This window comes from Balaenoptera physalus, assembly GCF_965194825.1.
Source record: "Balaenoptera physalus genome assembly, chromosome: 15".
Lineage (NCBI taxonomy): Eukaryota > Metazoa > Chordata > Mammalia > Artiodactyla > Balaenopteridae > Balaenoptera > Balaenoptera physalus.
Window position 1 is genome coordinate 97,332,670 of NC_138894.1, and position 26,693 is coordinate 97,359,362.

General features: G+C 53.6%; 1 protein-coding gene and 1 long non-coding RNA gene across 4 annotated transcripts in view; one reads left to right on the top strand and one right to left on the bottom strand.

Moving 5' to 3' along the window:
• Nucleotides 1–9,605, top strand: part of PXDN (peroxidasin) — a 65,963-nt gene extending 56,358 nt beyond the window's left edge. For 2 of the 3 annotated variants that reach the window (XM_082427018.1, XM_082427019.1), the window contains 6 exons: nt 1,600–1,734; nt 2,036–2,244; nt 4,599–4,719; nt 4,890–5,022; nt 6,828–6,938; nt 7,502–9,605. In XM_082427018.1, the coding sequence (XP_082283144.1) occupies nt 1,600–1,734; nt 2,036–2,244; nt 4,599–4,719; nt 4,890–5,022; nt 6,828–6,938; nt 7,502–7,621 (829 nt within the window). In that variant the 3' untranslated portion in view covers nt 7,622–9,605. The remainder of the gene's footprint in view (nt 1–1,599; nt 1,735–2,035; nt 2,245–4,598; nt 4,720–4,889; nt 5,023–6,827; nt 6,939–7,501) is intronic. The other variant, XR_014254125.1, reaches the window with a different exon arrangement.
• On the bottom strand, nt 7,849–17,998 carry LOC309643896. The gene is made up of 2 exons (XR_014254133.1): nt 16,263–17,998; nt 7,849–16,181 (listed from the first exon to the last, which is right to left on the bottom strand). It is a non-coding gene; the product is annotated as an uncharacterized lncRNA (long non-coding RNA).
• Between the last annotated feature and the right edge of the window lie 8,695 nt (nt 17,999–26,693).

A 26,693-nucleotide genomic window follows, 5' to 3' on the forward strand; every position in this document is an offset into this window, starting at 1 on the left:
GGTTGCCAGGTACTAGACGCACGCTCCCCCGATACAGAGACCTCTGTGGCACGGCTGCTCAGCTAGGGTGTGTGGACTGTCTGTATTCTTTATGCTTGAATATCCTCCATTGTTCTTGTCCAGGCTGACGAGATCACTTTCCCAGTGTTTCTTCCTTTGCCCAGCTTCTGTCAAAGCCGCCTGCTCTCCAGCTCAGCGCTGCTGGGGGCTGGGGGCCCTGGGCCTCGAGTTCCAGGGGCCCTGCGGAGGCAGTCAGCGTGACCCACCCCCAGGAGAGTCGCGCGTTTACCCTCTTCTGCGTCAGGCCTGACTCACCGATTGGGGATGAGACAGGTGCCCGGGCAGAGTGATGACACGGGACAGTGGGGCCCAGCTGTGGGCCAGTGAAGCCATCAGGGAAGAGAGGCTTTTAGACGGGGCTTAAGGGAGCGTGTGCTTGCACCCGTGTTAGTGGCATCCGATCAGATCTGTCCATTTCTGGGTGCACAGCGAGGGGGAAGTGTGGCCTGTGCTGGGGGGCTGTGAGCAGGAGGGTGTCCTGCTTCGGTCTGGGGTCTGTGGGGCCCACCTTTGTGGCCAATCACCCGGGGGTGACGAAAGGGGGCCCTGCCCAGGAACGGGGTGTCTCCTTTGGGAAAAGCCCCTGCAGGCAGAGAGCCAAACTCGCAAGGCTCTTTCTGACCGTGTTTCCATCTGAACTAAAGTTCAGTATGAACGTCCTTGAACTTGGATAAAGTTCAGTGTGAACGTCCTTGAACTTGGGGAGAGTGAGGATGGCGTGTCCTTGGACTGAATGCCCTTCCGGCAGCTTCACGCTCACCCAGCTCCTGAGGTGAGGAGCGCTGAGGACGGCCCAGCACGGCCGTGTCCTCAGTCAGCACCCCTAATCCAAGCAGGTGGAAAAGGCGTCTCAATTACAGGACGCACTTAGAAGGTCCAGTGGAGCTTTGGATGGCAGCTGAAACTAAGCCATTATCATCTTGCGAGGGTGTCAGGAGAGATTAGATAAGAATGATGTTATAGAAGTTGTCAGCTCTTTGCTTGTAAGCATTTATTTCTAAGGAATTGGAAGAATTTGATGAAAAAGTTTGTTCTTGAACATTTAAACCTTGCTGTCTTAGTCTTTTGTGCGATTTCTACTTAGTAAGTAGTTTCTTCATAGCAAGTATGTTTTCAATATATGGTAGAATCCCAGTATTGTTTTGAAAATGTGTCTCTAGCTGTTTGTAGCTTATTCTTCATATGTATCTATGACAAAAACACTGGAAGGGTTTACGTTAAGATGTCAAGTTGTCTCTAAATGGTCAGGAAAGGTGTGGTTTTGATTTCCTTCCTTGTGTTTTCTTGGCTTCTCTAAGCTTTGTATAATAAATATATCTGTGTGTATATTTTATCGTACGTATATAAACGGGAAATAGGAACCTATCTTTAAAACATAATGGATAGATGCTTTAAGGAAATAACTGGATTTTACTAAGTGAAGATCTGAATAACGTCAAATAATGATAAAGAAATGAGGATTTTTTTTCCCCTAGTTGCTGTGCTCTTTACCAGGTACAGCTTTGCTCAGTGAATTTAAGTCTCCGCTTGGTCTCATAGGTTGTACGGCTCTCCGCTCAACATCGACCTGTTTCCCGCCCTCATGGTGGAGGACCTGGTCCCCGGCAGCCGTCTGGGGCCCACCTTGATGTGTCTGCTGAGCACACAGTTCAAGCGCTTACGGGACGGTGACAGGTAAATGCAGATGCGCCTGCCGCCAGGTAATTCCGTAGGTGGCCGAGTGCCGGGCAGTGTTTCTGGAAAGTGTCCTGTGCTGGTTCATCAGAGGAGCTGGCCTCTGCTGATTTTAGTGCAGATTTCTTGGTCTTTGTTTTTTGAGTGGCTCACAGCAACATTTGAGTCCATTTTTAAGTGATAACCTAATTGAACCACTTAGGTCTCATCGCTGGCGAGTGTGAGGAATATTTTAAGCAGCCTCCTGGGGCTTTTGCATTTTGTGTTTTCCCTGAGCTTGCTCTTGTTCTGGGGAACGCAGGTTGTGGTATGAGAACCCGGGGGTCTTCACCCCCGCCCAGCTCACGCAGATCAAGCAGACGTCGCTGGCCCGGATCGTGTGCGACAATTCAGACAACATCACGCGTGTGCAGAGGGACGTGTTCCGAGTGGCCGAGTTCCCCCACGGGTACAGCAGCTGCGACGAGATCCCCCGGCCGGACCTCCGCGTGTGGCAAGACTGCTGTGAAGGTGGGCGTCCAGGGGCCCTGTCGCTCAATGGGGTCCATCCTCCTTCCCGACGGTTTGGGTGTGAGCTTAATCCTCTCTAACGCACGGGCTGGAATCAGCACAGCAGTGAGAACACAAACGGAACAGGCGGCTCTAGGGGGTTGCTGAATTCTGGAGTATCCATACTGAGCAGTACTGTGGAAACTAAGAATAATTAAAGTCATGATTTTGAAGACTTTGTAATGCCAAGAGATAGGAGTTAGTAATGAGAACTACGAAGTAAAAGAAACAGACAGCAAAACTTTAATGAGGTTAGCTCCCGGTTTTTCTTTAAAACCTGGCACACGGCTGCATTTGATAGCCTGCCTGTCTGTACCCGCAGATAAAATATGAACGAGAAACAGACCGAAAAGCATGCCAGACATCAAATTTGATTTTTAAAAATGCGTGCTGTGTGTTCTGAATGTCCAGAAGAGCTTGTGTGAGCAGAGAAATGTGCTATAAAACACCTTCTGAGGAAGTGGAGAGCGACAGGCGGCTGCACAGTGCCCTCACGCAGGCACCTGGGGGCCCGTGAAGGTGGCGATGCCAGGCTTGCCGCCGCGGCTGTCTCCGGATGCCCGTCCAGGCGGCTCCTTCGCGGCATTCCGGAGCCGGGTCGTAGCTAACCTCGACTGCACGTTCTCATTTGAACATAATTTTGGTTTTATTCAAACTGTGATCAGAGACCCAGGGAACATTGCAGTGGGGGGAACACTGAGGACTTATTCTGGGTAACCCCGCTCTTGTAGTGCGGAAATGGGGCCCCGAGCCTGGGGCAACACCACGGGCCACACAGCCCCTGTGGGTGAGGTGGGCAAGGAGGGCCCAGAGCCCCGGCCCCCGGCCCTCAGCCTTCGGCCGGCGATGCCCGTGGACACCAGGTGCAGAAACCAGAGTTTTCTTTTCCACCTCGTTATTTCCGCAGGAATAGCCCTGGCCAGGTTGTTCTCACTAGTAATTAATTTTAATTAGCTGTTATTTTCATTAGTAAGTATTGAAATATGGGTTGAAGCACGTTCTGTGTGTGTGTGAGTGTGTCTGATGTGATTCTGTGTCTGTGGCTTCTCTGTGCATATATATGATGTACGTAAATAATACATGGAATACGTAATACGTTAAATATATATATAATGAATACGACTTGCAACGTTGTAGGAGAATTCACATAAAAATTAAAATTTTGCTCACTACATGCCCAAGTTTCCAAAGCATTAATTTCTCATTTTTATAGTTGTTGGGAACTTGGGAACTTGTTTTGTTTTTTTCGCTTTTTAAAAAAAATATTCTGACTAGTTTATTAAGGTCACAACAGTTTGCCACACATATGGCAGAGAATTTGATTCTTGTGTTTGCAGGCAGTTGTTCTCTTTGAAAATCATTGGAAAAAGCCAGTCCTTCTTTTCAGATACAGAAACTTCATTTTCTGATAACTTTACCAGATAGATTCCCTGTAGCTGCTTAGAAAGGAACAGAGACAGGTTTTCTGGTTTTTTGCTCCAAAAGCCCGAAGTCCTCTGAGAGCCTGAATCTTGGATCCAGGCTTTGTCCTCTGTGTCACAGCCCAGAGCCTTTTCCTGCTTCAGCTGGACGGTCAGAGATTTAGGCACCTGATGCAATTTCTGACATCCTTTCTTCTGGATTCTTTTCCTCTTAAAATAGCAGGCATAGCCCTCAGCTGGCAAAACTTAAAGAATGCTTTATAAGCTTTATCTGTTTTTATTTTAGTCCAAAAGCCATATCTAAAAAGTGGCAGAAAAAAAAGAGTTATGATTTGACAGAACCAAATGTCGGTAGCTGTTATCGACATCTCAGTGTTTATAAAAGACTCACTTAACCCAAACTTTCTTCAGCGTCATCTCTTAATTGTGTATTTGTTTAATCCAAGTATGAAACCTGCACACGTGAGAAGCCTAAGAAGCTGCTCTTGGGAGGATGAGTGTCTTTTTCTCTTGACCAAAGTTAGGAATTTCAGCTTCTCTGTGAGGACTGATGAGTCACGGAGAGGAAGACACACACGTGCACACAACTTTGAGATCACTGTGGAAGTTACTGAAATAGTGCCAGCAGCTCCCGTGTGGGCAGGACAGCAGCTCCCGTGTGGGCAGGACTGCTCCACCCGGAGGAGGGGGTCGTCGGGGGGAGCACCGGGGGTCGGGGGGCTCCAGGCCGCTAACGGGGGAGGGGAGGGGGAGGGGAGTGGGGACGGTGCCTCCACCCCTGCCGACCTGAGCGCCCAGCGTGTCCTGCAGGAAGGATAGTGATATTTGCCGAGCTGTTCTTAATATCCCCTTCGTGGGAGTCGAGACCCTAACGTGCCTGCACTTTGCCCTCAGACTGCAGAACCCGGGGGCAGTTCAACGCGTTTTCCTACCACTTCCGAGGCAGGCGGTCCCTTGAATTCAGCTACCAGGAGGACGAGCCAGCCACGGGTGCGGGGCCTGGGAAGATGCCAAGGTACGGCCGAGCCCCGCCGGGACCGTGCACCCTGCCAGCTGGCCCTTGGGTGTTGGGGGGTGGGGGTGGTGTGCCTCGAGGCCACCCACGCAGCCAGGCCGCGCGCCCCGCCCTCCGGCCCGGCACACCCTTGGCTGTGTCACTGAGTCTCCCTTGCTTCTCCCGAGCAGAGCCGGGACGCCCGGGACGAGGCTCGGTAACGCCTCGGCCGCCGCCTTTGAGCGCCCACCAGTAGCAGGGACCAGCGACTTCCGGGAGTTTGTCCTGGAGATGCAGAAGACCATCAGGGACCTCAGGAAGCAGGTGGGGCGCTCCCCATCCTCACCTCCCCGGCCTGCCCGGCCCTTCTCCACCCTTGGGCCTGGTGTGCGTTTCTCCCGTGACGGTGAAGGGAAGATGCTGCCCGCACACCCCTGGTCCTCGGTCCCGAAGCCTCCAGGGAGGTCACTTTCGTCTCTCTGCCCTTCTTTGTGGCTTGGCTCCAGCTGGGCCACATTGAGCTGCCCTTGGACTTCCTGGGACCGGGGACCCTTGGCCGTGGGCTGCCCACTGGCGCATTGGGTGAGGGGCGCGGGTTCCCCCCGAACACTGGCTGTGAGGGGCTCAGGGTCAGGGCCACGCAGAATTGCAACCTCAAGTCCTGCCCAAAGCCTCCTCTTCAGGGATGACTGTTAAACTTCTGCTCCCAGGGGAGTCAGGAGGTTTTGATGGAGGTCGGGTCCCCTTGGATGCCGGAAGGGCACCGGCACATCCGTACTCCGGGGCTCTTCCCTGGGGGTCTGCAGGGTTTGCAGACAATGAATGCTCTCCCCTCCGCACCCCGCCCCTGCCGTGTCTGTACGGGGGTCTCAGTGTGATGTCACCTAAGTGGGAGTGAAGAGTGAGATCTCAGGTTAACAGGACGCATGCAGATCTCAGAAGGTCCTAGTGAGAAGGGCTTCTGATGCTCTGGAACCTTCCAGAGACAGGCCTGCGAGTGGGGGATCTGTGCTGCAGGCCACGTCCTGCTTCTGGGGGCGTCTCAGTCCGCGGGCTTGGAAGACGTTTGTATCTTCCGTTCGGCCCCGGGGAGAAGCTCCAGCTGCTCTGCATCTGCCCTGTGCTTGCCCTGTAGCTTCTCCTTCCGCCTCGGGGTCTGGGGACAGAGTTGGCGGCCTCAGGTGCTAACAGTCGGGGAGGGAGGGCGGGCCCCAGCCGGCCTCCCACTGGGTTCAGGGCCCGGACAAGAAGCCCTTTGCCTGGAGCTGGAGACAGAAAACCCAAGCAGATCCTGAGCTGACCGCACAGCGTGTCCTGAGGGCCCAGGGTGGGGCTGCACCCTGGGGTGAGTGCCCAGGGCAAGACAGCTGACACCCGACCCCTGAGAGTCCACAGGGAGTGGCGGAGAGGCCGGGTCGCTCTGCACAGACGGGTCAGGCTGACCGGAGACGGGGCGGTAAGAGGCTGGCCACCCCACGCCCGGCAGTGCCCGCCCCACACCTCGTTTATCACTCAGTTGAGACTCGGAAGACCCGAGCGAGGGTGGGCTAAATGAGGTGGAAGTTTACTTTCCTCTCACGTATCCCAGAGGGAAATGGGCCTGGGCTGCTGGACCCTCCACGGTGCAGAGGCCCAGGGGTTTCCAGCCTCTGCCACCCTGTCAGCGCCTCCTTCCCAGCAAGAGGGTGGCCCCAAGCAGGGGCCGGCGTGCGTCGGGGTCAGCAGCCGGTCACAGCCCAGAGCTCCTTTGAGAAGCTGGTGCAGAATGTTCTCGTCACCCGGCCCTGTGCCGGCATTCTCTTCGCTGCTTTCTAAGGTTTCTCTTCTCTTCTTTACCGACTACTCACCATACTTACAGTCGTGCACTTCTGGCCTCAGACACGGTGGAGGTCAGGCTGTTCGTGCTCTTCTGGCCTCAGATACGGTGGAGGTCGGGCTGTTGCCATGGAGCTTTTGGACAAACAGCTACCAGCTGCCTAACGAGTAAATCTGAGGTGGCAGGGAAGTGCTTTAGAATATTCACCTCGGTCCCCGTTCGTCGTGAGGCATCGTTTCAAGTGAGGGAGCAGGTGCGCGGTACCCGAGCCGCCCGCTGCATCCGAGTGACCGGCGCTTCTGCTTTGCCGCAGATAAAGAAACTCGAGTCTCGGCTCAGCACCGAGTGCGTGGATGCAGACGGCAGCCCTCGCGCGGACGGTGCCACATGGAAACGGGATCCCTGCACCGTCTGTGAATGCCGTGTGAGTGTGGATGCCGCGGGGGACCCGGGCAGGCAGCAGGGCCGTCAGGGCGCTCAGCTGTGGGGTCCCCTCCCACGTCCTTTGAGAGCTCAGGGCTCCTCCCCCGGAGCTGTTGTTAAAGGTCGACAGGACATCACTGCCCCTGGTCGGTGCGGGGCTGTCCACACGGGCGGGGAGGGGCTGGTTCTCAGTTCTGGAGCAAGTGGACAGAGGGGGCAGCGGTGGCCGCGGGGGAGAGGGACCTGGCCGCTGCCCAGGCTGGGCGGGAGTCTCGGGGTGGGGTTGGGAGCCAGGACGGGAGGATGGCGGGCGGGTCGGTGCAGATGGGGAAGGGACTTTGTGCCCTGGCCCTGGAGGAGCGGGGGTCCGTCCGGTGTCCCTGGTGGTTGTCAGGTTTGGGCACAGCCCTGTCCTCCCAGCTCCTCTCTAGCCGGCCCTCCTCCCGGTTGACACCCAGGGACGTGATCCTGGGGTCCCCAGCGGGAGGTCAGAGCTGGGGGTGGGGTGAGATGCAGGGGCCGGGTCCCCAGGACTGACGGGCTCGGGCGCCGTCTCTCCTCCAGGACGGGCAGGTCACCTGCTTCGTGGAGACTTGCCAGCCGGCCGATTGTCCAGCACCCGTGAGGGTCGGCGGGGCCTGCTGTCCTGTCTGCCCGGGAGACTCCATGGGGAAGAAGCCCTGAGTGCCTCTGAGCCCTGAGCTTCCTGCTCGTGCCCTGGAGAGCGAGGCCGGAACGGGCAGTGCAGGGGACAGGGGACAGCGAGGCTGGGACGTCTCGGGGCCACGGCACGGAGCCGTGTCGGAACTCGCCCAGTGGGCTCGGGCCGGAGTGTTCGCCAACAGACCATGGAGCAGACACGTGTCCTAACTTCATGTTAGATTTCTCAGGTTTTTATTTAATTTTTTCTAAATGAAAAATTGGTGCTACTATTAAATTGCACAATTAAATCATTTAGGCTCCTAAATTGATTTCACCTAATATCACCGTTTCTTCTCAACTGAAAGTTAGTCCCGCTTGGTTCTGGCACCAGGAGCTTGCAGAGTGGAGCCGCCAGAGGAGGGACACGGGATTTGAAAGAAAAGCACTCTGGCACACGGAGCAGTGTCTGCGGAGCGTGTTGGGTGACTGGTCTGGGCAGTGAGCACATCCCCCAGCCCCGGCCCTCGGCAGCTCCCAGGGCATCGCCTGGACCCACAGGGCGGTGACCCCGCCACCTGAAGCAGCGGCACGTCCTGCGGCTCCCGACTCCTTCGCCCGGGATTGGAAGGTTTTTCAGCCGCTTTTAGAACAGGTCCGCGTTCACCTGTAACTTGCACGCACGCTGGCTGGTGTGGACCAGACGTGAAAACCCTCCGCTCCACACCACGGTACCTACTGACCTGCGCGGCCAGCGTTATCCACGGCCAGCGCATGCTCTGTCCCACCAGAGCCCACGGGAGGGCCACAGTGCTCTAGATTCTTCCTCCAACGGGAGGAGTTCGAATGTTGGGAACTTTCTAACTTCAGGTTGTGTGAGTGCATTGAAGAAAAACAACCAATCCCTATACCTCATTTCTATTTTCACAACGTGTGATGTTTTATGAAATTTCGCCCATGTTTTAGTTTTAGATACATCAGAAAAATCATTTCCACTCTGCCAAAGTTCTCGTAGGATTCAGTGAAAAGCAACTTCCATACCTCATGGTCTCTGTCTTTTTAACTGACCAAAAACCTCCTGTCTTGTTCCAAATACAAAGCGGTGTGTGTTCTGAGAAACGTGTCCCTGGACATCCTGCTCAGTTCCGCAGACCTGAGTGTCCACAGCGAACCGGGTCCTGTGCTGGGCACAGACACAGCGCCCACCTGCCCTTCCCACGGGAGACCCTCAAGGACCCCGGCCGTCTCGGTCCGAGGGGCCAAAGCCTGTGGCCCGTGTGGAGCTCATCACAGGGGGCGGGGGGGTGGGCAGGGCTCCCGCCAGCCTCCGGCAGGTAGTGGGCAGTTTGAAAGCCTGGTTTCAGCCCAGCACAGGCCTCCATCCCGGCCACAGGGGACCCCAGTGCCTGCCCTGCTAACATTCCAGCCCGAGGACTTGACAGCAGCTTAAACACGGTCGGCTTGAAGTCTGTCCTCACACATCACTAAGTGATCAGTAAAAACTCCAGTGTTTCACGGGCACGGGACTTCTTTTGAAATAATAACTCACACTGAATAAATAACCAAATCTTGGAACCAATCTCTGTAAGCCGAAAACAGATAACTTTGTCTGAAAGTTGATGGTTATGTAAGTTGCTCAGGTATAAAATCCCGCTTTCTGGAGTGTTTTGGTGTCTGAAGGTGCCCGGGAGGTTTATCTGTGGTTTCATGCAGAGGGTGGGTTTAGACAGGCAGCCTAGGGCGGCGTTGTCTCGCCCGACGGGAGGCTGACTGATTCACAGAGAGGTTCTGCGGTTGCGGTTGGAACGTCTGCAGAATCGGCCGTTTAATGAGGTGGTGGGAGGGGCCTGGACACGCCTCCAGCCCCGTGGGGAGCGGCGTGTACATATTCCCTGACTTTTCTAACCCTTTGCCAGGAGCAAGTGCCTTTCTTCTGTTCATTGTAATCAGTCCGTCACCAAAGAGACGTTTGCACTATGTAACGATGCCTTTCAGTTCCAATAAACGGGCCACATTTTCAAACGGAGAATGAGTGTTCTTTTCATGAGCCGATCCCAGAGGCGGGTCCCCGGGGGAGCCCAGGGACTCTGCATGGACCTCCATTCATAGAAAAATGTGGAAAAGGAAGAAAAACAAGGGGATTAGTTAAACGGAGGCTCTCCTCCCCTGTGGCTGGGATGCTGTCTGTGGACGGGGCTGACCTCCGTGTTGTGAATTTTGGGCAGGTTGGGGGCGAGCTCCCAGGAGAAACCCAGCCCCTACCCCACCCCCAGGGTTTCTGGCTCTGTGGCCAGAAACATGTGACTGTGCAACAGCTTTCCAGCCCCTGGTGCCCTGGGTCCAGGCAGGAGAGAGGATGCCGTCCTGAAGGGACCTGGAAGGGATGTGAGGGTGTCTTTGCAGGAGCTGGAAAAATCATGACTCTTTACGGAGTTATCACAAGAAGAAAATTGAAAGGGAAAAATTCAGTACTGAATTTTTTGAATTTGCCAAATCATTTCAAAATTTGTGATGAGACACTTGAACTTTCACGATCCTGCCTCACTGCAGGCAATGCCGAGCCTGAATCCTCTGATGCTCTCCTGGGGAGCTCGCCCAGGTCACAGGGGAAGGTGAGGGACTGCATGGAAGGACTCGAGCAGCTGTCTTTTCTTCGAGTGAAGAAAACGTACGTGTTACGTACGTTTTTGTGTAACATGAATAAACTTGTGCTCCATGTAATGTTGGGTACTTCAGGATTGCCATGAGCTGGAGCTCGGGGAGCAGGTACTCAGGTAGAGTGGCTACAGAAGGGCGTGTGGGCCGAAGGTTGATAGAAAGACTGGACGAGGTGGATGTGGAGGCCAGGCTGTGGACCCGGAGCCGGACCTGCCTGGACTTCCTCTCCCTCCCCCAAGACCCAATACCAGCACCTGTGCCGTGTGCCGGCCACACCTGGTGTGCTGACCACACCTGGGATGGATGGCAGCCCCCTGGCCCACGGAAGGACCATCAGTCAGTCTGAGCTTCAGGGTGGGATAGAGCAGTCCCCCTTCGGCCAGATTCTGAGCAGGCACAGTGGTGGCATGGTGCCCTGACCACCTCCCCAGGGGACCCAGGGTCCACAGTCCATTCCACTCAGCTGGAGGCTGCCTCTGCCAGAGGCTGGGGCCCGAGGTGCAGAGGTTCATCTCACCTGGCCCACCTGCAGCTCACCTGCTCTCCACCCCTCGGTCAACAAAAGACAAATTAAATGAGGCGCTTTCCTGGTCAGAGGTTGACCCAGGTCAACACAGGGCCAAGAGTCCTGTGCCATTTCAATTGAAATGAAATGGATGTTGTGAAGTTGGCAAAAAGCGTTTGTATTTTGCTTTAGAAAATGAGGAGAGAAGAAAAACGGTACAGATGAACCGGTTTGCAGGGCAGAAATAGAGACGCATGTAGAGAACAAACATGGACACCAAGGGTAGAAAGCGGGGTGGGGGAGGGTAGTGGTGGTGGGATGAACTGGGAGATTGGGATTGACATGTATACGCTAATATGTATAAAATAGATAACTAATGAGAACCTGCTGTATAAAAATAAAATAAAATTCAAAACTTCAACAAAAAAAAAATGAGGAGAGAGATTGATATTAAAAAAATCAAGAGAGGGATTACCTATGAGAAGAGACCAGGCGGTAACTGGAAAGATACAGATGAAGGGATTCTGAGATGATTATGGTAATACCTAATTTCTTGATCTTGGTGGTTTTCATGAGTGTTTCTTTACAATAATTTATTAAGCTGTCAATTTACTTTTAGGTAATTTTTTGCATATTTTATTTCATAATAAAAATCTGAAATTATTAGAAAGATATTAAAAAATTAAGCAGTTTTAACAGTTGGGGAGCAGGGAGATATATGGGACCTCTCTGTACCTTCCTCTCAATTTTGTTGTAAGCCTAAAACTGCCCTTAAAAAAATAAAGTCTTATTTAAAGGAAAAGTGAGGAGAATGTATGGAAACATTCCTCGTGCCTTCTTAAAATATTCACACCTGTTTCCTGTGGGCAAAATTATGTGCTCAATGACATAAATAGTTGTGTTTTGTTTGCCAAATGATTTGCCAAAAGATTCTTCCTTATATGTATATGTATAGCTGATTCACTTTGTCATAAAGCAGAAACTAACGCAGCATTGTAAAGCAATTATACTCCAATAAAGATGTTTAAAAAAAAAAAAAAAAAAAAGATTCTTCCTTGTGCTTAGAGAATGACCCAAAAGCATTTTTAAAAAAAAGTATTTTCTGACAGAGTTTCAGGAAGTCATCTGAGTATTTTTTTTCTGGTTTTACCACCTCATCACCATCCGCAGCTGTAGCCATGAGACCCCAGAACCTTGGAGACAGGAGACGGGGGAGCAGGACAGAGCATGTCAGCCATTGGGGTGTGGAGTCCTCTGTCCCCAAAGCCACCAGAGCCTTGCATTTCCCAAATCCCCACCATGGATGGTTGGGAACCTCGGCTTGAACAGCTAACGGGTTGTCCTGTAATTGCAGAAGAGGGGATATGGGCCCAGAGGCGGGGACCTGCACCAGGCCACCCGCAAGTGGAGGGCAGCCCTGGGGCTGAATCCAGATCTGACCCGGCCCTGGGGCGCCCCCCGCAGCCAGCTTGTCCCGCGACCTGTGTCCTGTCCCATCGGCTCCTCTCTGAAAAGGCTCCTTCGGGCTGGGGCGTCCCTTTGGGCTGCCATCCTGTTTTCTTTAACGCGGCTACTTTGACAAAGGCCCTGAACAGACCACATTCTTGCTTCCTCAGGTATTGCGTGTTAAGGCTTTATGCTTGAAATCTTCAAATTGTGGATTTGCCTTCTTTTATGCTTATGGTAACAAATACTCTCAGACCCAAAACCTGGAGGTGTTGACAGTGAAGCAGCATGTTTGAATTTGGAAGGTTCCAGAAGCTCTAGTGGTGCCTATTTTTTTTTTTTTTTAATTTTTACAAGAGATAAATAGACTGACACCAAGCATTGTACATGGATGACCACAACAAAAGTGGTGCCTATTTTAATGTTTGTGGGATTTGTGAAAAATAGCTCAGTCTTATTTGCTCTTTCAGTGTCTGGATTTCTTTCTCCAGAGACGGGGTCTCCAGAGGAAGGAAGCCTGCCAGAAGGTCTCCGTGGTCTTTCCCACAGCAGCCTTACCTCCGGCCATGAACGTTTCCTTAACTTAGCAGAGTGATCTCAAAGTCAGGCTTTTTTCCCATTATAACTCTGAACATCAGCCTAATGCTGGTCTAGTTGGTTCTGCCAGGAAGCCCTGTTTTTCAGAAATAGCTTCTTTATGGGCACTTTGGTGTTACTGGGGAGGGAGGGGACTGTCCCTCTGTGGCTTGCAGGGACTGTTCAAGGGTAGAATGGTGAGTCCGGTGTGGCTTTTCTGTCCGGGAGGTTTGGGGAAGGAGAGGGGTAGGAATCTTCTGATTTTCATTATAACTTTCTTTCCTCTTCCAACATTGAGCATAATCTTAAGTATCATGGAAAATGTTATTTTTGATGTGTTTTATCAAAATCGAATCTCTCTGTAATGGTTATTAACCCTCGATTGAAAGCCCTAAATTTCGGAGCTGCATGACATCATTGTTACATGCTTTTCCCATTACCTTCATCCTTCCTGGCACCCAGACGGATTCTTCTGTTGTTTTATCTTCGAGCAAAACAAATCAGGGTACACAAACGGAGCCTCTGCTGGATGACTTAATTTGCAGCTGTTCTCACAGGAAGTCCCTGGAAAACATTGGTGTTTGTGTTCTTTAAAAATTACGGCACCAGAAATTAACTCAGAGAATAGCCACGGGCATCATTTCTTGTAATCGTGATTCAGTGTGAGTAAAGTGAGAGGGGACAGGATGCTGGTGCCGCCTTGGCCGTGTGTCCGCGGAACATCTCAGCCGGGCTGGGTCTCGCCTCTGCTGCCTGTGGCCCCCAGCACCCACAGAAGTCGGGAATCGTGGACCCAAGACTCAAACCCACTTCTTCTGACACTGAGGCCAGTACTTTTCTCATTTCACCAAACTTAGAGAAAACGAACACCTACGTTGAATTAACACTTTGATTCATGCTGTGCTTCACCCAAGATGCTGCTAGAAGTGCCTAATTCATTGAATGTTCCTCACATGGGGGGACAAAATTCTGTAACTTTGGGAATCTGAATGCTTGAAATATGATTTCTTATTTGTGCTGAACTATCCTAACTACGCTTTTATTAGCTTACCAAGACACTGCACCCGGGGCCATACATATGTGTGTGTGTGTGTGTGTGTATAGTTTAGTTCACATCACCTGTTCCTGCTGTACAGACAGCTGGGGGGGTTCATATCGAGTGCCTGGCACAGAACCAGGCTCTAACACAAGTGCCATAGGCGTGTGGTTCTCTTTCTGGCCACTCGGGTACAGCTGTGCTCCTGGAGACGTCTGGCTTAAAGACCGATCCCCCAGGTTCCACATTTAGTTCTCAGAATAACAGTAAGCAGTAACTTGTGTTTTCATGCAAACAGGAAGAAGGAAGAGGATGATGAAATATTTCATAGGCTGCCTGAATTTAAAGGCAACAGAGTTTTAATGAGAAACTCCCTCATCGGACTCAGAATGTTTTGAAACGAGAGGCCAACGGCTGACACCCCAGGTCTTGCAGAGGCCGGGATACACCTGGACACAGCCTCAGCCCCCAGCCTCCTTCCCGTGCGACTGAATTCCGCCCCACCCCCGCCCTGTGCCCCTTTCCTGCTTTTGTGTCTGCCCTTGTCCTTACCCTCCTTACGTGAACTATTCCCATGCGCCCCCTGCCCACTGCTGACCACCTGAGCCCCTGGCGACCGACCTCCGAGAAAGTGCCAGTGGGAGCAGGGGCGCCCGTCTGCCTGTGCGGCTCTGCGGACTCACCCATTATCGTTCCTGAGTTCAGCTCTACGTCCTGGCCACGTTACAGACTCCTTAGTGACCCCCTCTTACCTTTATCTCCATGAATTCTTACTTGGTACATACATACAATAGAATATTACTCAGCCATTAAAAAAATGAAATAATGCCATTCGCAACAACATGGGTGGATATAGAGGTTGTCATACTGAGTGAAGTAAGTCAGGAAGAGCAAGACAAATACCATACGGTATCACTTATGTGTGGAATCCAAACTGTGACACAAATGAACTTATTTACAAAACAAAAACAGACGCACAGACATAGAGAATAAACTTATGGTTACCAAAGGGGGGAAAGGTTGGGGGAGGGATAAATCAGAAGTCTTGGATTAACAGATACACACTACTATATATAAAATAGAGACCCAACAAGGACCTACTGTATAGCACAGGGAACTGTACTCAGTATTCTGTAATAACCTATATGGGAAAAGAAGAGATGTATATATATATATATATATATATATATATATATATATGTGTATATATATATATATATATATATATATATATATATATATATATATAACTGAATCACTTTGCTGTATACCCGAAACTATTACAGCACTGTAAATCAACTACACCCCTATATAAAATAAGAATTAAATTTTAAAAAGTCATTGCTGATTCTGGCCCTCATGTCTCATTGGCAACGGCCCCATCGCTCTTCAAGGTGAAGATCTTTACCTGGAGGCTGATTGTAATAACCTTATTTTTGCAGATAGCGTGTCTGAAGAGACAGGCGAGACCGCGAAGTCTCTGGGACAGTGTTTGAGGCGTGGGTCTGGGGGCGCGGGGAGCAGGTACAGGGCTGCCAGCTGCTGCGTGACCACAGCACGGTCAGGGCAGCCTCGCCGCTGGCCACCAGCCGCCGTCCTGAGGGCGTGATGGTGACCTTTCGCCTCTGTCCCCGTTGTGCCACCGGCCTCCTCAAAATGGGTGGGGCTTGCTGCCCTTTATTGAACCGAGGGGAATGGGCTTCCTCCCCTGCTTTCTCCCGGCGGTGGAGACATAACCCTGGAGAAGAGAGAAACTCCGGGAAAGTCATGCAGGGGGCTCTCTGGTTCTCACAAAAACGAGTCAAAACAGCCCCCCCATCATTTATTTCCTCTTAAACATACCGTTCTCAGGCCTAGGAAAAGCCATGTAAACCTAATTTTCTTTTCTATACCCTATGAAATAATCAGTCCACTCTAAATTCCGATCTACCCAGTGGGCACCCAGACACAGGTCTCACTGTCCTAGCGTCCAGGCCCTAAGCTGATGTCCAGAGCAGCAAAGGTGTGCAGACTTTCCACAGCTGTGGAATCTGGGGAAGCAGCTGGACCCTGGTCAGCGAGTGGGGAGAACTGAGAGCTGAGCTGGCCGCGTCTCGGTCTGGTCTAACTCTGCGACCCGCTCCCTCACCCCTCCCCGCCCTGGACGAGGCCCCAGAACCCCGAGGGGTCCGTGCGAGCCCAGGTGCTGCCGGCTTCTGGTCCTTCTCCCTCATATGACTCACCCGCGTGCTGGCGTGGCCGCAGCCCCGTGGGGTCGTAGAACGGCTCTTGGGGACGTCTTCCTGCTGTAGCTGCAGTTAGGGTGATGTAAGGGCCACCCTTTCATCTCTGGGCTCGAAGAGATCTCTTTGATTTCGTTCTTGGTCACTGTACGGGTCGGCGTGCTGGGGTAGAAAACCAGTGCTCTGAGTTCCCCTGACACCTACGTGCCACCTGGCTGACTTTTGACAAGTTACCTGACCTACCTGGGTTCCCTTTCTCCTCCTGTAAGACAGGAAAAAGCGCACCTTCCTCATAAAGCAGGACAGCATTAGGTGTGGGTTTCTTCTCTCCTTCCATCCCTGGAGACAGACACCGAGCTCTGCTGACGCCGCGGGGACGTTTTCAAAGCCTGAGCTGACACCCTCTGGCTGAAATTCGAAAGACGAATTGCCGAGTCCCAGAATTACAACGTAGATCCGTCAGAACTCTTGTTGCCAATGACAAAAACGTAGCTCAGCCCCCAGAGAGAACGTGAACTTTGCTGGCCAGGCACGTGGTAACGTGGGTGCACCTGAGCCCCAAGGAAGCAGGCCCCCCGTGTGAGCTCCTATCTCCACGCCCCTCTCGAGGCTGCTGTAACCTTTCAGCGGAAGACGTGGATCTCGGTGGCATCCAGGGTCGCGTCAGCTGCTTCACCCCCAGATACACAAGGACCCCCGTTCACAGCCCGGGGGACAGTGGTGGTCGGGTGTCTCGGGCAGTGCCCACCGCTGGGGCTGTCCCCGTGGGCTGCGAGGACATGGCCACTTGTGCACCAACCACTGCCTGGAGGGCGAGCCCCCCTCGCAGCAAGACGGGGTCTTCAGGGAGGCGGTGGGCATGCCGGTCACACTCAGAGGAGCCACGAATGCAAGTTCCCCATCACAGCTGTGTGAGGGTCCCTCGGGGGCCAGTCGCACCTTTAACCACAAGGGAGCACAGGTCCTTTACAGGAAAGTAACCATGTGAACGGTTGTCTGTTATCAGGACAAGTAACAACTACTCAGACTTTACCCGTTGATTATCTTGCCCTCCACCTTTTGTATTTTTCCATCTTTTAGGGCAACTGTCAGTGAATCTTACAAAACTAAATGTGTTTCCTCCAGATTTGCCCTAAGTGCCTTCATGGAAATCTGGTTTCCTGGAATTATTGTAATTACTTATGCTCAGGAAAACGTTAGCAATCTGAATTGTCCATAAACTGGGAGTGGATGGCTTTGGTCCCACCCAGGTCTTCTAGAATCTTCCAGCCAGGGTTGGCTGGACCTGCAGTGCTGTTTCTGTTGGGAGGCTGTGCACTAGGGCTCTTGGAAGGGTTCCTTGTGTTTGGCAAAATCTGGAACAATTGGTGCTTAAAATTAATCCCAGAGTCGCCGGTGTGTGCTGTCTGGACTGGGTCCTTTCCAGGTGCTTTGTCATCTCACCCCCCAAGGTTCTGGACCATACGCTCTCCCGGCCTGAGGCCTTCACCAAGCAGGAGTCAGCAGGAATTTCTGCTGCCAGGTCAGGGAGCCACGAGAGACTCTGCTTCGGACAGAGTGACCGTCAGGCCAGGGGCAGCTTTTGCTGGATTCTCCCTCCGTGTGCAGTGGTGTCCCTACGTCCTGAAGTACCTGCAGCAGAAAAACCGACAAGCTGGACAGAGCCTTGGTCCCACACGGTGTCGGCCAAGACAGAGTTTCCTTGTTTGAAGGTGAGGGTTCCTGGAGATACGTCTAACCGCCCCCGAGTCTCCTGCAAGTGTTTCTGGAGCTCAGAGCCGTCCCCAGGCTTCAGACTGCCTGCCTGGTCTCCACCAGGAAATCTGAGAGCAGTCCACGGGGAGCATCTGACCCTCCAGCTGTGCCCCCAGCTGCCCCTTCCCAGCGACAGTACCACTGTGCACGGCCTCATCCCAGGCCTGAGTCCACAAGTGACGCTTCGCACTCTTGGGGCCCTTGTCCGGCACCCGCAGCAGCATATAAAAGACCAGTGTCACCGGGGGAGGTCACCCCCCAACCGTGCCGTCCTCTGTCCTCTGAGTCCTGTCCAGCAGCTCTCACAGAAAGCCCTCCCCGTGGTCCTGGCCCCTCCATGGGGTGGAGCTGGGGTCCTGTGTGTCCAGGACATTCGATTGTCCCGGCACATGCACAAGTCAGGCCAGCAGAGTCCTTCCTGTGCCTGGCGGGGGCCATTCAACCACCAGTGCGTCTGCCAGCGGTTTTCCAGGCATGTGGCCTGTCCCCACTGCACCCTAGGGCCCCTCACGCCCTCCTTGCCAGTCTCCCCCTTCCACTCTGCCCTCTTGCACCCTGTCCCCTCCGTACGGGACAGTAGAGCGCTGGTTCTGAACCTTGGAACACGGGGCATCTGGGGGGGCAGGGTGCTGCTGGCCACCCTGCCCAGCCCAGAGCAGCCCCCAGTGTCCTGGGCAGAAGGCAGAGACCCGGGGCAGATCCCCTGATCTGCCCCAAACTCTGTCCAGCGACCTCCCGGGGAGCGCTCCACGCTGAGCTCTCCCCTGTGATCTGGAAGTCCGGCCTCGCAGCGCGCTCTCGCTCACCCCCTGCTCTTCCCGACGCCACGTGCCATGCCCCGGCCCCTCAGTGCCGTCCGTCCACACTGCCTCCCGCCCCGCCTCCTCCAGCCGTGACACAAACCTCGGGTTTGCCGCGGCCTCTGCCTGGAAAGCCAGCCTGTGCGGCGGGTCCTGTGCGTGCCGAGAGTCGCAGCTCGACCTTCCCCGACCTCTGGATCCAGAGCCACTGGGCCTCGTCTCCTCGTCAGCGTTCTTCACGGCACTCAGGTCAACCTGAACATCTCCCAGAATCATTTGTTTTCTTGTGTTGCCTTGGGGATTGAGTCCACCTGCTGAGTTCCCAGTGAGAGTGGATTATGACAGCAGAAAACCTAAATAAGAGTCACTTCAAAGAGACAGGAATTTGTTTTTCTCTCATAAATCAGGACATCTGGCGGTGGGCAGTGTAGGGCCTACCTTTCTGCTCTGCCATCCTTGTTGTAGGGCCCTTGTCCTCATGCTCTCAGAGTGGCTGCTGGGGCTTCTGCCATTGTTTACTTGTTCAGAGCAGCAGGAAGAAATAAGGGCCAAGAGCAAATGGGAGCCTGACGGTTGGATTTGTCCCTCTTGAAGACATTCCATGGAAACCCCCCAAGGACTCAACTTCCATCTCTCTGGCCAGCACTGTGGCTCACGGCTGCTCCCGTCTGCAGCATGGGCTGAGAAGTGTCAGTTTTCAGATGGGCACATTTCTACCTATGAAATTAGAGTCTCTATCAGTAAGAAAAAAGGAAAAGTTGCCACAAATAGTTTTTGTCTGATATTTATCCTCTAATAAGAGAGAGTTGAAATTGTTCACCTGGAATCTCTAGCGCTTACACGGCACCTGGGACACGGCAAATTCTCAATAAGCCTTTGTGAGAGTGAAGGGTAGGCTTCTCACCATCCCCGGAGCTGGCCTCAGAATCCTCGGCACACGGTGCAGTCGGCTCGGCACAGGAATTGGGGTGAATCTCCCTGCAAAACTTTCGGCGGTTGTGAAGCCCCGAGCCCTTCCTCCCCGGGGCCGTGAGCTGCATGGCCGGCACCCCCAAGCTGCTCTGTGCCACGGGTATGGGAAGGGGGTCACCTGAGGCGGAGACCCCTTTGGCTGTGCCTGCGGGACAGAGGCGGCGTCTCTTCCATCGGTTCTGCTCTCACGTTTACAGGCCGGGCCCTAGAAGTACGGCCACCTCCTGCAGGGGCCCCGCCTGGGGAGGGGCAGGAGCTGGACGGCCTCCCCAGGACTCCGGGCCTCTGCTCTCCCCTGGGCCCCGGGTCGCCATCCGGTCCGAGCACATCCGTGGTCACAGCCCCTCCTGCCTGGTCAGCCCATATCCACCCGCGTGGCTGCACTTGGACGTGTTGGGGAAGCAGGCCGTCTTCTGTGCCTGGGAACGGGACCCCTCACCAGACCAAAGGCAGCACCGAAACCCGTGCACCCCATGGTGTAGGAGACGCTGGGCCGGGCCCAGGCGGATGGGCTTCTCTGGCCTCGGCTCCCACCCGTGACCAGGGACCCCCGCGGTGTCCTGGGCCACCTGAGCGGGACCCGGTGTTTCAGTGGAGTCCAGGCACCGGGGACACAGGTGGACGACGTCCGCTCTCCAGGACCTTCTCTGGGGCCTCGGAGAAGAACGGTGGCCCAGAGCGCAGGGCCGGGACCCACTGTGGTCTTGGGAAGACACCGAGGGCTGTTTGGGGACGTGGGAGTCCTGCCGTCCTGCCCTGTAAAATGGGTCTCCGTGAGAAAATCCGTGTGTGCGGGGACAGTGGCTTTGCTGTGGGCACAGAGGCACCAGCTCCCAGTTAGTTGACCTCCCCTCGGGCAGCTGCTCCCCACCCCCAGGAGGCAGAGGCCCTGGGGATGTGCCTCCCCGACTCTGACACGAGCTGCGGAGAGAAAGCGCCGGCGCCTCCGAATAACTCGGCCCCTGAGGGCGAGAGTCCACGTCCTGCTTCCCCAGAAGCCGGAGCACCTCAGGGTCCAGGCGGAGCCGGGGCTGCCTGTCCTGACGAGTGGGAGCCGGTCCCTCCCGGCCAAGCTCCTCTTTCACCAAAGCCAGTTGTTCTCCTCTCTGCTGGGGAGGTTTCCAGGGGGACAGGGCGCCCAGCCCAGCTTCATGAGGCAGAATAACGAGGAAAGGATAATGGGGCGGGGGAAGCGGGTGTGGTCAGGGGCGCTGGGAGGAGGGGGCGTCTCCCGGACCCCCTCTTCCTCCTGCAGGCCTGGCCGGGGAAGTCAACGAGCTGTGCCCCTGAGCGGAGCATCTGTCCCAGTTCAGGCAGAGGCAGAAATGATCTCTAGTGTTGGAAGCGGGGTTGGCTGGGTTCCTCCCCTCTGGGGCCTCGGGACTCACATTTGTCCCTGTGCCCACCCGGCCTGGGACCAGAAGGGACGGACGGGTCCCCAGTCTCCGAAGCTGGTGGGGGGAGGTGCTCACAGCCTAAGAAATGCTCTGAACCCACGTGAGACGCCGCAGGCACAAGGAGGAAAGCCTCGCGGGAGGCTCAGCCCCACATTCGCTCGGAACTTGTGAGACGTCCCCTGCCGTACCCAGAGGTGACAGCCTCTCTTGTCTGAAAGGCTGGCCAGGCGCAGTCATACAGTCACCATTACTGTGGTCCACCAAGCGCCCGGGGATGTCCTTGACCCCAGGCCCAGGGGGCAGAGCTTTCCCATGAACTGCAGTACAGAAGAATTTGGGGGTACGACGTGGGACAAGCATCCCCCAAAAGGTCATTTGGCCTCTGTTTGCATGATACTGGTGACTCAGGGGTACAGGACCCAAAACAGGCTGCTGAGTAGCCAGACCTGGTCTCCGGCGCGCGCGGCAGGCAGTGTGTGCGGACACCGCGTACCAGGAGGTGGTGCGGGAGGCTTAGGGCAGCTGGCCCCTTGCTTCTCTCCCGGCCCGCTGCACAGAGGACACACGGGGCCAGACGGCAGAGGCTCCGGCGGAAGAGAACCTGGGGTGATGACACTTGCATGGTGGCCAGCCAGGCTCTGTCCACTTCCATTCCAGCCAACGTGTGCCCGACCCAGATAACAGGGTGGCCACGGGGCCCCAGGGAGAGGGGGCACGGTGCTCTGCTCCAGGGCACTTCCCGCCTTAGCACCTGCCAGGGAGGAAGAAGTGTCCCTCTTCCTTCCTAGGTTCTTCTGGCTGGTCTAAGAATTAAATTGACAGGAGACAGATTAACAGGAGAAAATCAAAGTTTTAAAAACACATATGCATGGGAGACGCCCAGGAAAACTGAGTCGCTCACCAAAATGGCCCAAACCCTCCCTTAAAACACCACCTTCAACCAAAGACAAAGAGGGTGTTGGGGGTTTGGGGCTCGAAAGGGGAGGAAGGTAGCTCACAGGGAGACGGACGAGCAAACATTCGCCGGGCCAGGCAGACGGCAGGACACAGGGTAGACTCTGGTCTCTAAGGGCTTCCCCACCACCCCTGCAGGCATGTCTGGTGATACTCTGCCCCTGTAAGAGGCCCTCTATCTAAATTCTTCAGGCAGCGAAGGGGGAACCTCAAAGTGTCTTCCTGGGTCTTTTGTGCCTTGACTGTTTCCAGCTCAGAATAATCCACAGGCCAAAGACATTTGGGGTGGCAGGTTTTGCTCCCTACACCCCATACGGTGGGACTGAATGGGGATCGAGCTCTGGTTTCTGGTAAAGTGGGGAGGAGCTGAGTTCTCCCTAAGATGGCACAAATGTTCACAGCTGTATTCCAGCTGCCAGACCTGGGAGGACCATTTTATCACAAAGAAATACATGGTAAAATCATGTTTCCTGCATTTTCTTGGGGTTCTATCAGGAATGTCCTCCCGGGTATGAACTTTCCACCCTCCAGTCTTGGTCTCTTAGGAGAGAGGCCAGAAGAAACAAGGACTATATTTGTTAGAATGGCTCCACGATCGCCGGCGTTTTGTGCACGGGGGAAAAATTGTAAAAATCAAGCTGCAACTATAGACCGGATGCTGTGGGGCGGAGCGGCCGAGGGTCCCTGCATTACTGCTTCTCCCACGGGGCGCAGGAGTGAGCAACTGGGGCTCCTGCTCTAATGAAGTGGGTTTGTGCCGAGATCTCGTTGAGTTAGAGGATTTGGAGGAGGACGTAGCTGAGGGCTGTTTACTCTGAAACTGGGCAGAAATCCTAATCCCAGCCGGGAGTCCAGTCACAGGGGAATTGGTGGGAAGCTTTTTTAAAAAAGAGAAGGGAGGGAGGGAAGAAGGGAGATGGGTGCGGGAAAGCGGGCGTTCACGTGAGCCGCGCTCCTGGAGGTGCAGCCGCGGTGGAGACGTGGGATCTGACGCCACTTCAGGCTGACCCAGCTGTGCATGTGGCTGGTGTGGACAGTCGCCCTGTCAGCTCCGCCAGGGCCCCCCGCTGAGGCTGCAGGTCCTTCCCGGGGTCACGGAGAAACCAAGGAAGCTCCCAGCGACCCCGGGACCTCACAGAAAGCTCCTCTTCCCTTACCTCCTGCCTTTCCTTCTCTCACCTCCTGCCTTTCCTTCTCTCAATATATTCTTAATATATTTAATACATGTACTTGCTGTATATTAATATACTTAATACTTACTTTTATTCTTCATTTTAATCAAGTCCTACTCAGCAATCTTTTCCTTTATGGGTTTTTTTGGGTTCTCATTAAGAAATCTTAAGGAAAATTAAGATGTTCTTTTATATAATCTTCTAGAAACTTAATAATTTGGTAATTTTCCCTTTCATATTTAGTTCTAGGAAGTGATTTGGAAATGATTTTGTTACCAAACACAGGTTCATGTGCCCGACGCACAGTGAGGCCAAACAAACTGAAATGCCGGAGTTCGGAGCAGCAGAAAGGTTTATTGCAGGGCCGAGCAAGGGAAATGGGGGGCTAGGGTCCCCGAGCACCGAACCCCTGAAAGGGTTTCAACAAAGCATTTTAAAAGGCCAGGAGAGGGAGAGGTGTAGCTGGTTGTTGCAGGCTTCTTGGTGTTGAATCCTTTGTTCTTGCATCCGTCCACATCCACGTCCACGTCCACGTCCACGTAGGTCAGGTCACGGTGTTCCTGTGAGCCTCCAGCAAGACAAGTGTTATTCTCTGTTCTGCAGCCTTTTATCTCCCTATGAATGGAAAGTGTTACACCCTTAAAGGTCAGAGCCTTGAGAATGGGCTCTCCTGTATATTTCAGGCTATGGGCAACATTAGTAAATGGAAGCAGAAGCAACAGAACACAGAGGGTAAAGTAAAAGAAACAGATCTAATACAGAGTCAGATTTGCTCTCCCCTATTACAAATGTAGACACAATACATCACAGGAATCAGGGCTCCTGCCCCTTCGCATATATACTCAGGGACCTGGCTCACATGGAGAAGGCCCTCCTTCCCCACCAGACTGGGCAGGACTTTGTCTAATGGGGTGACTGCCCGCGTACAGGTCTGTTTCTGGATTTGTGCTGTGTTTCATTGCTTCATCCTACACCTACACTGCACTGTTTTAGTTGCTACAGGTGTGAAAGGACCTTCTCGATGTCTGGCAGTGGACGTGATTCAACCATGTCCCTCTTCTTCAGGACTGTCTGTGCTGATTTGGTCCTGTCCCTTTCCACGTGTATTTTAGTATCAGCTTGTTGATTTCTACCAAAGAAAAAGTGTCTGCAGGGGTTTTGACTGGTATCACATTGAATCAAGAATTCAATTTGAGTTCAGCTGACTTTTTAAACACTTAACCCTCCCATGTGTAAGCATGAAATAGTCCTACATTTTTTATGGCTTCTTTAATAGGCTTTGGCAGTGTTTTATAATCTTTTCCAAAGGTTTTGCACATTTTTCTTAGGTGAACTTCTTGTTATTGCTGTTTTATACTGTTGTAAAGGCTATTTTTTTAAAAAATTCACTTTCTAGTTACATGTTGTTTGTACATAGAAAAGCAAGTGAATTTTGGATTTTGACCTTGTATCCAACAGTCTTGATAAATTCAGTTATTAATCCTAATAGCTTTTTAAAAATATACTTTTAGATTTTTCTACGTATATAATCTTCTTTTTTGTAAATAAGGACAGTGTGTTTCCTTCCAGCTCTCCATGGCATTGGGTGCCCTGCTTGTCCGTGGCCTGGCAGGTCTCACCTGGTTGTTGGTTTGTAGGTGGTCAGTCCCCGTTCTCTTTTGCATAAATAGAGTTGGTGCTCAGAAACAGTTTGTTGTTTGAGAATTTTTGAATCTAATAATTACAGTAAACTTGGCATTGTTTTTCTGTCTTCTTCACACCATTTTAAAGATATTGTTTTTGCAATGTGTAATTGCACCAAATTTTCTGGTTGAGCAGTTTCATGGTTCTAAGTGTCAAAAGTTCACAAATAACAATTCATTCTTTCTAGTGCTGAACTGGTAAATCTGGACCACATGCATGGTTTTCCTTGTGTTAACAGCAAGGATTTTTGTAACAACAAGGCTCAGTTTGCGAGCCTGGTTAATTTCACAGTCAGGATAGGAAAATAAGGTCTCCTATACTCATTCATCAGACTTTTGTGCAAGCATGCCCTAGCCTTCCTTCTTTAATCCCTGTCCAAGGACCCAGCTCAGGACTGGGGAGTGGAGGTAAGAGAGCAGGCGTGAACCAACCTGCTGGGTGAATCTTTATCCAGGGCTTGACCCCTTGTCTCCCTGAATCTTGTCCGGCTGAACACAACACTGACCTTGTGAGTCGACTCTGTCTTTAAATATTCAGTGTCACCTTCCTGGTCTCAGAGGGTAGACGGTGATGGGGAGGGGCAGAGCCTCGGGGTCTCCGGGGGTGGGGCTGATTGGTGGCGCTGGCAGGGGCCTCCGCAGATGCTTTTTGTTGTTTTGTTTTATCTCTGCTTCTCGCCAAGGCAGAGGGTGTTTGGGTCACCCTGGGAGCCTCCAAAACAAGGACATCGAGTGGCTCACGAAGTGCTTCCTGCCCTCCATAAAGCTGGCGCACTCAGGGAACAACTTGCAAAGTGGTCCGGTCCAGTCGGGAGGTCAGCGGGGCTGGGCGTGCACCACAGTGGGTGCAAGGCTGACTTTTCTCCCAGGGGCGCGATTCCTTGAGCCAGAATTGCCTGAGTCATAGTTTCCTTGTCCTCTTTGGCCCTGCAGATGCGATTGCCAACGACCGTCAGAACAGCACGAGCGGCACGTTCTGGACACTCCCAGTGGGACCGCCTGCAGGGCAGCAGTCTGTGGAGACAAAGGCACAGACCCTCGGAGCTGCTGGGGGCCGGCTCATCGTCTCGGTGGGTGCCGGCTGGACGTCCCCGGGCCACCGTCAGGGCTGACGTGCTTCTAAGTTCAGGCCGCCACGGCTCCTCGAGGTAAGGAAACAGTAGCTGACGTTCCTGCTCCAGTTGACTTGGGCCCAGTCTGGGGTCGCCTTTCATCAGCAGATGAGCACCCAACCTGTTTTCTGTGCGTTTCTGTGTCGTGACACCGTATTTAGTGCAGACGGTTGGTTCCTTAACCGTGACCTCTGCGCCAGCGGCGCTGGTACCTGAAGGATGCTCAGCTGACACGTGTGTTTTCTCCCTGAGGGATTCCCACAGCCTCCCGGCCCCCAGACCCCAGGCAGCTCTGCCGCAGTCTGCCTGGGGCCACTTTCAATAGAGAAATCGCCTCCCAAAGCACAAAAAGACAACGCAGCGCCCGCGGGGCCATGAGAGAGACCCTCGTGCACGGACGAGCTGGAGCAGAGGCGGGGCTCGCACCCCCGCCGGGAACGGGCGCTGCTCGCTGATGCCCATCGGTGCCCTCGAGATCTTGTGAGCATGGACTTGGGGTCACGAATGCCTCTCAGCGAGTAGGATATTTGCTGGCCTGGAGTCTGCGGTCAAGGAGGAGCCCGAGAAGGGGGCGGGAGGTGGCGGTGCCTCTGGCCCCGCTTGTCCTCCCGGGCTGGTCCTGTCTCCTCGGACGCTCCGGAGCCGCGCGCATGCGTGCGGTTCTCCAACCTCGTGCTTCGTCTGTTGGAGCCTCGATGACGGGGCCCTGGCAGCTCTGATCACAGCCCCCCTGACTCACTGCCTGGTGGGAGCTGTCGGGGGGGGGAGCTTCCGCAGAAGAACGTTTCACCTTTGGGGGGACCACGAGCTCCCTAACGTCTGAGGGGGAA